This window comes from Petromyzon marinus, chromosome 27, assembly GCF_048934315.1.
Source record: "Petromyzon marinus isolate PM22_M1 ecotype Great Lakes invasive population chromosome 27, UKy_Petmar_22M1.pri1.0, whole genome shotgun sequence".
Lineage (NCBI taxonomy): Eukaryota > Metazoa > Chordata > Hyperoartia > Petromyzontiformes > Petromyzontidae > Petromyzon > Petromyzon marinus.
In genome coordinates this window covers 10,903,355-10,914,252 of record NC_133693.1, presented here as the reverse complement: position 1 = coordinate 10,914,252, position 10,898 = coordinate 10,903,355, and the positions used below count along the sequence as shown (strand labels likewise).

Here is a 10,898-nt window from a genome sequence, read left to right as displayed (position 1 = left end):
CTATGCATGCTAGTTTCATTTGTTATACGAGTCACGCTTTGCAAACTGAAGTCGATTTCAGAGTTTTGTGTTATAACACCTAAGGCTTCATTTTCAGGCATATCCTAGCGATTGACCACTCATCCCCACTGATCAGATGCTCACATTTCTGAACGTGCAAGGTTTAGACCCACACATTGTTTATAAATTGAATTTGACGAAGAACGTCAATGCAATTGGATTCTCCCCCGCTGTGTTTTCAATCTACTGTTGCGTATCTCCATCCTTTGGATGTCCGCCTGTGCCACATTAAAGCAAGTTCCTGTGTTTGTCAGTGTTCTACATGCAACAAGTATTGATCTATTGAATTATGCAGACACGTTGCTAGTTTATCTCGAAAGTATTCACGCCTCTAGACTAAATTACACTGTTTCTGATGTGATTTCCTTCCAACATTTGGAACCAATTAAAACAGTGGTAATGCCCCTAATAGTATATATAGCTCTTTGAGTTTGCATTTAAAATGAAAGCTAGGCAAGACAGTTATACAATACAGCTAGAATGGCGATTACGTAGGCTATACCTTTATTTACACAAGGCTAACCCATTTAATCCAACGTACTGAAATAATAGCTTTGGCATTCTGAAGTTATGTAGTTTTCTATTAAACGATACCAAATATGCATACCAAATATGGATACCAAATATGGATGCATATAAGGTATGGGTAGATTTTCACTGATTAAAATATTATTTAAAGAGCAATATCTTGAAACCGAGAGAGGCGATTCAGGACGAATCGACATTATGTCTATGTCCGTATACAGAACCTTTATAGTTCACGCGTGTAGCTTCTGTGAATCTGTACAGTACTGTGTAAATATATAAACTGACATTGCAGCTATTCCGTACTGCACGTACGGGACATTGATCATAGCATTTACTTGCCTAGGGGGCGTGGCACAGTGGCGAGTGATGTCTGAAACGGTCCTGGCCTCCCTACCACACACCACCTTCACCATCCCATACTGACACACGAGGGGAAGCATGGTCAAACAACCCATATGAGCGACACAGCGTTGGGTGGGACCTCGGTCAGCAGTGGGTTGACAAATGGTTGCAAATAATGTATGACTGAGATGCAAACTGCGGAATGTTTCAAGTAAAATGCACATTTATTGATAATTAAATATTTTAAACTAGCCTTTTTTGCCCATCCAAGGACTGGTGTATATTGCAGTAAGTTTAAAATATTGAATAGAAAAATTGTTCAGCTCATGATTATTAATGAGGGGGGTTGCCCCATGTGGAGTGACGTCACCCGCTAATGGTTATTGGGGAGGGGTGCGGCATGTGGAGTGACGTCACCCCCTCATGGTTATTGGGGAGGGGTGCGGCATGTGGAGTGACGTCACCCGCTCATGATTATTGCGGAGGGGTGCGGCATGTGGAGTGACGTCACCCGCTCATGATTATTAATGAGGGGAGGGGTTCGGCATGTGGAGTGCGCGGCCTTCTTGTGCGTGAGTGTAAATGTCCACAGCCGCTCATGAATATTAATGACGGAGAGGGGGGCGGGGGCCTCTTTTGCAGTGACGTCACGTACGGATGTACCACTGTGCCGCGTATATATATTTTTACCGTCACTTTCTGTAAAGGAAAGTCATATTTGAAGCGACTTTGCGTATTATTTAATTCAGCTCGACCTTCCTCTGCGTTAGTGTAAAAATCCACCCACTCATGAATATTAATGAGGGGGGGGCTCATGTGGAGTGACGTCACGCGGGGGGTGGGTCTCATGTGGAGTGACGTCACGCGGGGGGGGTGGGTCTCATGTGGAGTGACGTCGCGCGCGGGACACACATTCTTGGCTCATTATAGTAGTAATAATGCACAATATGTATTGCATAGTAACTGACAGATCTGACATGAATACATATTATAAAGTGTCCATTCTGCTAGTGTTGGGCTTTTATAATGGCTTTTCGCAAAACAGTGCAACAGAGTAATTTCACAATTGATTTATGGCCAACCTAACACGTTTTCTTATATACAGAATAATTATACTGGAGGAATCCGATGAGCTATGAAGCTCTCTTTCACAGACGTTCCAGTACACCACATACCCCACCTCCAACTAGACAGCCCCTGTGATGCACAGTAATTCCATACCAAATCGCACTGCTGGATGAAGGCCTCAACTCCACCGTGTCTGTCAATGTGGCTAGTTGACCATACTTCGACACCCGTGTCAGTTGTCCTCCCTCTCCCCACCTGCGATTAGCACGGTTGGCTACGTACGGTGCAAAAGAAGTTCAACACACATACAAGTGGCGGGTTGGTTGAAGGCGGTGGGGAGTATGCAGAGGCTAAGCATGTTTCAGCCTGGTCGGTACTTGGATGGGTGGGATGCCTTGGGATACCGGGTGCCGTAGGCTTGCTTGGGTTTGCGAGGTCGTCGTGGAATCTCAGTATAGCCGTAGATTATTGACTATATATCTGCGCGGAGCTTCAAGTGTTATCAGTTGGACGTTGGTGGAAGTTTCTCCAGTCGTAGCGGTTTCCTCCCACGTGGCAATCATTAACGGGGATTGGCAAAGCGAGCGCACGCAGGAACCCTCCTACAAAAAGAACAAAAACGCCGCACCAATCGGGGGTGATTTCCACAGTAAACAAGTAGATCCACGAAGCGGGATATCAAACGTTACCATTCCTACAATTGTATCGTTTGAGTTTTGAATATAAGCCGTAATTGTTCAAAGGATGCAGCCGCTGATGTCGAAGGGGGTTCTATAGTGTCTCCAAACTGCCAATTTATTTTTTTTTGCTGCTGACTCAGAGTCCTTACCACCACAATGGGCATGCATGTTTTTTTTTTACTGAAGAAAAGGAGGGCTATTTAAACGCAAATGTAATTTTACCCACTGCCCCTCACCCAAAGTAACAACCCCACCTCCTCTCTCCACCATTATTTTCGGATAAGAAAAGCTAACGGGTGTATATATATACACACACGCCACAATGGCTCTGTGGGGTCACTCCTATTGTGGTGCATGCAGATAAGTGAGCGAGTGCCAGTGAAACGCACGGCACTAGGGAATTCCTTTCACTTGGGAAAAAGAGAAAAAAAGCGAAGGGCCAGCCGGAAATTGCTCCCGCAGTCTCGGTTCGGAATTGAGCTCCTAAACATTCGTAAACGTATACACAGCCGGCAAGCCAGGGCTAGCCTGCATACACGCAATGTGTGGGTCGTGGCAGCTGCTGCCATCCACGGAGCCAGTCCAACGCCAGCACCAGCAACCCCCACTGATCACACGCCGCGGTGGCTAGGAGATGTTAACTACCTCGCCTGGTATACAGGAGGTCGTAGGTTCGATCCCGATCCCGATCCCGACCCTGACGCCTGCTGTAAATTTTGAGTTTGCATGTTCTCTCCCCGTGGTGGCGTGGATTTTTCTCCGGGTTTTCCCTCCACGTTTAGAATCAACATGCGTTTAGAGTATTTGGTTGCTATAAATTGCCACGTGATAAGTCACATCGTTGAGCTATAATTTGTGGCCAGGACGCTTCTGAAAAAGTGGGCCTTACCTGGTAAAATAAAAGTTTTGTTTAGAAAAAAAAGTTGAGTCGCATCTGGAAGTAAGCGTCGCAAAGATTTACGGTTCGCTTGCAATGGCTGCCCTGGTTAATACACACCGGCTGCGTCAGTCACAGTTTGGACGTTTAAATGTCCCTTGCCGTTATTCGGAAAAGTATCCCATTGTGTGCCGCCCCATCTCTCTTTGGTCCACGCAGTCTCGGGTGTGTTCCCTGCTTTGGCTGGCTGGCAAGGACAAGTCTGTTGTGGATATATACATGAGACTGAAATGGTTTAACGAAAATAGAGTGCCTTATTTTATTCATAAATCGTTAAACCATCTGGCGTAGGTAGCAACAGATATATATTTTTACAGTGTACACACAGACTTAGCAATGCCATTCTGCACGTAAACCTCAAGATTGCCTGTTGATGAAATTGGAATTTGGCACTGTGCCATTTCTTAAAATATATATTTCCATCTTACGTTTCTTGGAAAGCCAATCCGTCCAGTTAATGGCGTCTTCAATGTCGTGGTTCTTCGAAGGTGGAAACAATGTTTCAGGCTGACGGCACCGCGTTGGAGGGTCGTTTAATAATACACGAATCTAACCGTGGGCACAGATTTACATCGCGTCACTTCTGGCCTGCGGGTTGCATGCAGAGCGTTGGCGAAATCTCCATTGGCGCACTGAGAATACGATGAGCCGGCCATCTGCGTTCGAGTCTCGGCCACGGATAACATTCAGTGACGTGCGAAATCTGAACCGATCCAGGGATGCCACCCACTTCACCAAACCACACTCGCAAGCGTGAAGTATGGTCGAAACAATCCCCCCCCCCCCCAAGACGTTATGGGTATAGAGATCACCAGGGACTCGTTCGCATGGAATATTTTCCGCCCCCACTCACCCCGTGCCTCCCCCCTACCAACATCCGGGGGTGTGGGAACGCAGCGATGAGATCCCGCAGCCCAGCCTCCGGGGATGGTGTGCAATGGTGGCGAGATGTTTACTACCTCGCCTGGTATAGCGGGAGTCGTGGGTTCGATCCCGACCCAAAACACTTGCTGTATATTTGGAGTCTGCATGTCTCTCTCTCCGTGGACATGCGGATATTTCTCCGGGTCCTCCGGGTTTTTCCTCCCACTTTTCTGAGCACTAATTTTTGTGGCCAGGTTGTTTTTTTTGCGTTTGGGGAGGGCCCGACTGCGCACGAGTTCAATGGTAGTTTGTGAACAATACTCAAGCGTTGTGGATTGTGACCTGCACGGTTGTTGCAGGTTGTGTAATGTAAACGCTTTACAACTTGGGTTACGTTTGAAAGCATTTATGGATTAGCTCAGTCCGCGTTTGCCCATAAAAAGCGGGGAGCAATTGAACAATAGCCCAAATTGATTAGAGGTTTTTGTCAAATTTTTTAGGTCGGCTTGTCGGCCGGCACTAAAGGGACCTAAACCTCGGCGTGCCGGTCGAGGTGGGTCCTGCCGGACACAGCCGCTATCAGAGCCCCGTTGTCTCTTCACGGTCTAAGCACTGCTTTCTGACGCAAGCCATCACTCCTTTAAGATATTTCGCAATCACCCAAACGCATGTTACACGTTATGCACGCTTGTTTTGTTGTTATAGACCGCGGTTTTTTTTTAATCTGCCCATAAAGTTATAACTTAGGCCATCGTTGTGTGTGGGCTTGGCGTACCAATGTTATCCAGCAACGTTTAACAAAACCAGTTGCCTATGAACGGTGCGAAAGTAGTTCTACATACACAAGGATAGCCAGGCTTGTGAAATAAATCCTGCTGGGTTGCAATATGTCATTGCATGGTCACTTGATACTAGAGCCTTGGTGAACGCTAAAAGCGATGCTAATAAAAACATAACGGTATGGAGCAATACAGGTCAATGTTTAATTAATGACCGATAGCGTACCTGCGATGACACAGATTAGAAACGTGGACAAATATAACGGAGTCAAACCTGAGATGCGTGAGTAAGGAAGTATAAGGAGGCACACGCTTGTAAATGCATGCATTATGGAATGTATGCAGAGGTTAGTGGTGCTTGGGCAGGAAACGTCTCGAGTAGGGTTGGTTGGTTGGTTGGTTGATGGGCCGGTAGCTTCATTCAAGGACAAGGAGAAAGACCAGCTCGAGGTAGGACGCCAACCATGGAGACGGAGCGATGAAATCAGCTCGTTTGCAAGAGCTAGATGGAGGACCTTGAGATGGAGACGGCTTGGGGAGGACCTTCATTCAGCAGTGGGTTGAACATGTCCAATGATGAACACTGAACAACCCGTTAATATACCAATGCCTTGTGACAGCACATTAAATGCATGGAGGACACGTTTTCTTGTTTATTCGGTGGCTTCAAATATTGATAAAATTACATATATCGAGATGCTGGTTTGTTTTTAAAAGATTAAAATGGTACGTTTTAATAAATCTACTGCACAGTATAGTTCATGAAACATGCATTTTTTCTATGTAAAACAGGTCAATCCTACTCCTGTGGACCTCTGCATAGATTGCACCAATGTAAATGTTATACTGTACATTGTCAATTACATTCGCCTCATTTGTTGGTAATTTGACTCACCCGTACAATTAACGGTTCGGAGTAAGAACTGCTCACACATCGGTTTGAAGACCTTGCCGTTTGATGGTGACCTTTAGACAATCCACTGCAGACTTCCCATCGAGTAATAACCGCAAGACGGTACCGATTTTCCCAGTAAGAATGATTCATTTCGATTTGAATCGATGATGCCCAAAATTTGAACTCGGGCCAGAATGGTAACAGCGGCGTTGTTTTTTTTTGCCAAGTGACCTACATTCCGGTGTTTTGTTCTGTGATCGTTCACATGAAATATTACATTATCATTACTTTATTTACATTTAAAAATGGGACGGCGAACAGATACATTATCGGCAGGAGGCCGAGTGCAGAGGGAACGCTTCCACGTTATAAAATAGAGGTCTCGAATTGATTAAGGTTTCTTGCGAGACATTTAAAATTCAGCGTTTGAAATACAAGTCCGTTTATCCCATTGCTGCAGCATTGTTCACTGCCATAGCCTTGCATAAAGGCGGCGCAAGATAAGAGTAACTGAAAAAGGTTCATTTCCACAACCTTCTTTAAAGTCGCGCAGTCGGGGGGGGCGGGCGGGCGGGTCCGGGGGAGGGGGCATATAAAAGTACACGGGACACTCACGCTAGCGAACAGAGACGCGCGTTACCAGTATGTTATGCAAAGTTTTTCAATTTTAATTGATCAAAAGTCCTTCAGGCGGAGAGAGGCTCAATGCACTCAAAATCGTGAACCCAAGTGCTCACCTTTACAGGGCTCATGTTTCAGATCCAGCTGACACTGTCTCTAACACGCTGTATAATGTACACACAGGCGTTCTGCTCGCTTACAATGCTCGCAAAATCGGGCGTATATTGCACAGGCTGGTCACAGAAACAGCTGGTGAGATCATTTATTATGAACCGTATGCGCTTGTGAGTTTTAAGTATCAAAAAAGATACACAAATGGCAATGTCAACCGTACACCACCGATAAGCATGTCAAGAACAAGCAAAAAACGGCACTATCGTCGTCTAAACTCGTACATTTCACAAACTCGTTTTTTTTTACTACCGCTAGCCACGATTTCACGTTTTTTCTCAACTAGATTGTAATCTTCATAACCATAAATACATCGTCACCGTGTAACCCTTTAAATAACAACACATTAAGCGATACAGTTTATATGCGTGGTGAGATGGAGCATTGCTTTACCATTAGCACGCATGCCTAGTATTGGCAAAAATGTAAACACGCGCCTATAAGACAATCCTCAAAAACATCGAAAAGGAAAAAAAAAGGGCGCGAGTTATGAATACGATTTTTGTTTTACTCTTTTTTTTATACAAAAATACATAGAGAAAATAAATCTTTGTACAAAGTTTTCGATCGAAATGACGTATAAGAAAAAACTCTGTACTGCAAATAGAATCAAGCCCTTTTACGTGGACGTGGTCATTTGTTGTTCCAAATGTGTTTCCGACACAGGCAGGTGCTGTTATATTGTTTATATATGTACATTTAAATCCATATAAGAAAAAAACCTCTAACCAAAATACCCCACCCCTCTCAACCGTACACTTAAAACAAGCAACAGTAACAACAAAAATCAACAGTCAGTGAGCGAATGGACGCACGCACGGACGGGGTAATTCTCAATTGTAACCACAAATGCACGTGTTGGGGAGTTTCTGTCGGTTTAGAGATAGGGCCACCTAGTGGCGGCACGTCTTGGATGGCAGCGCAGAGAGAAGACATCTGTACCAAAAGAACGCGCCTACTAAAACCCAAACACCCTCCTCCCTAAATCCATCCCCCCCCTCCGCAACCCCGACCATCGGTCTAAAGATAAAACCCGTCTCTCAACCCCACAATGGATATAATTATCTACAAGCATATATGCCGTGCATTCTCTCCCCCCCCCCCCCAACTCCTCATCCTCAAATATGTCTCGAGTCGCCATCCTAATCCCTCCTCGCCGCGGCGTTTTGCACGCTCCCATCATCATCATCCTCACAACCTTGTTCGCCTTATCCGCAAAATAATGAAACTAAATCATCATCGAGCACGGTCTGTTTTTTTTAACACAAGGCAATTTAAACACCTATAAAAACCCTCCCCCCCCCCCAACACGTCGTTAAGTTAATGTCAATGCAGTCCAGCTACAATGTAAATACAGTATAAATACACTTTTCACGGACTCGGTAGACAGACTCATGGTTAACCAACCGTTATTTTGGACTTATCGGCTATTGCGGTGTCAATATTGGTAGCATGCGGACTTGCTGAAGAAGCTCCTGGTCCAAAAAGGCAGGTAGAGGATTCCAACCGTGGACTTTAAACCTCCGGAGTGTGGCAGAGGATACCGCGGCTTTGGATGGATTCCCTTGGTGGGTCATCTTCCAGACTCCTTTAACGAGTGACGACGGTTCTCTCTCACTCACTCACTAACTCACTCGCGCTCTCTGCATCTCCCATCGGAAGAAAAAAAAACACAAAATATTGGTCACAAGGTCACATTGGGGGCCGGAGAAAGTCAGCGCGACCAATGCACATTGCTGGTAAAGCTGGGTTTTGAAATCAGTCACCTCAATTCGTATAAAAAAAAACGAAACAAAAAAATTAAGTCTCAAATACTTTGAAGTGAGCGAGTCTCGTCTTGGCTCGCACACTCACTCTTCCGAGACGATCCACACGATCATCTCCCACCCTCTTCCCCCAAACTCATCCTTGGTGAGCGCATGTCACAAGCAGACGCCGGCAAGTCCAGGGTGGCCCTCTCGCTTGCTCGGTTTAGGAGGTCAGGGTGTGTGTGTGTGGGGGGTGGGGGTCCGGTCAGTACGTGAAGACCATGTTGGTGATGCTCGATTCGAACCAGTCACCCGAGATGAGCTCGCTCACCTCCGGGGTGCAATAGTCTGGAAAGTCGAAGTGAGACGCAGAACTGCCGTCGCTCAGCGAGTCGATGTCGCGGTCGAGCGTGGAGAGGCCGATACTGCCCAGCGTCTGCAGCTCGCCTCGCTCGGACGCGCTCAGCGCAAAGTCCAGGATCGAGTCGTCCATCCCTCCCGCTGCTCCTCCGGCCCCTCCGGACGAAAGCATCGTGGCCATCGGCGTCGAGACGGAGGGCACCACGGACGGCGAGACGGAGCCGGGCTCGATCTTGATGGTCGTCACTCGCACGCCCGAGATGTCCTCGTAGAAGCTCGCGGACTCCCGGCCCTCCGCAGATCCGCTGCTCAACGTCGGGCTGGGCGGCACTGCGGCGGGGGACGTGGGCTGACTGGACGAGTGCTGGTGATGGTTGCCGAGCTGATGATGATGGTGGTGGTGCCGGGCTTGTGGAGGCGCCAGCAGGTCTCGCACCGTCTTGGTGGACACGGTCTTCAGACCGCGCCCGCCGGAGGGTGGCCGCAGGTGTGGCGGCAGCTTCTGCGCCTTGGATTTGCCACCGGAGACACCGCCGCTGCGCTTTGCCGAGTCGCCCTTCTTGCTCGACTTGGGCGGCTTCTCCTGCGGGGACGCGGGCCCCGAGCCGGCAGCAGCGCAGACTCCCGCCGCTCCCCCTCCTCCTCCTCCGCCGGGAGTCTTGGCTTTTTTGCGCGGCCGGTACTTATAGTCCGGGTAGTCGGCCATGTGCTTGAGGCGCAGGCGTTCCGCCTCCCGCATGAAGGGGACCTTCTCGCAGTCCTTGAGCTGCTTCCAACGGCGGCCCAGCCTCTTGGAGATCTCCGCGTTGTGCACGTCCGGCGACTCCATCATGATCTTGCGCCGCTCTATCTGCGACCACACCATGAAGGCGTTCATGGGCCGCTTGATGTGCCCGTTCGCCGTCTTGCACCAGTCGGGCTGGCCGCCGTTGCCGCTGCCCGAGGAGGAGGCACCGGCACCGGCACCACCACCACCACCACCCAGCGCCGAGCCAACAGCGCCGGCAGTGTCGGCGACGCGAGCCGAGAGCGCGGCCGGGGACGGCATGCAGGAGCCCGGCTCCAGGTCGCTCCCCTCCGAGTCGCTCATCTCGGCGGCGGACAGGCAGTCGTCAGCGCTGCTTGGGAGCCCAGAGGCGTGCAGCACCATGCTCGCTCAGCCGTCGGTGGCCCCCCACCCCACCCCCCACCTCGACAACCTCGCGCAGCGGTGCGGTCGCGTCTACGTGCACGGCGGCTAGTAACCTAACCCCCCCCCCCCTTCTTTCTGCTTCACGTGTCCTTAGACATATAGTTCCGATGTGGATGTATTTATCGCACGCTACGAATGTAGCTACATTTTCTTTTCACCGCGAATGAGGCATCCAGGAACGGATTTAGTTTGTCGTTGGGGTATATATATAAAACAAATAATACTGAGACTCACTTTATCTTCGGTGCGGGTGGGGGTCTGTTTAAAGCCAAGCACCGCGGTCTCTAAACAACGCCAAACACGTGGGCGCCTCTCAACTCACTGCCTCGATTGCGCTGCGCTCCGTTTTTATAGGAGGCTCAGCTCGGTGACGTCATCGCAAAACAAGTCCCTCCCCCAAGCATGTAAGCCACGCCCTCCAAGGACCCTTCAACCACGCCCCCTCCCCCCGATCGTCGAGGTCACGCCCCACTCCTATCCCATTGGTTAGAACGCCTCCCCCCGCCACTCTCCAGTCTTCGCCAATCAGCAGCTGCGAAGGGGGCAAGTGTGGGAGAGGCGGGAGGGGGTTGTTGGAGGGGCGGGGGGGGGGTACAGAAGCCGCGAGGTCAAAAGTCAGCGAATCAAAGCCACTGCGTGGTCTTAAGTCAGCT

The 10,898-nt window shown here is 48.9% G+C and overlaps 1 protein-coding gene across 1 annotated transcript; it reads right to left on the bottom strand.

Annotated features, from left to right (window-relative positions):
• Nucleotides 1-6,800: 6,800 nt before the first annotated feature.
• LOC116946540 (transcription factor Sox-11-like) lies at nucleotides 6,801-10,587 on the bottom strand. Its single transcript, XM_032961518.2, has one exon. It carries the CDS (start codon nucleotides 10,201-10,203, stop codon nucleotides 8,959-8,961), a length of 1,245 nt encoding a protein of 414 aa, XP_032817409.2. The 5' UTR covers nucleotides 10,204-10,587; the 3' UTR covers nucleotides 6,801-8,958.
• Nucleotides 10,588-10,898: the final 311 nt, after the last annotated feature.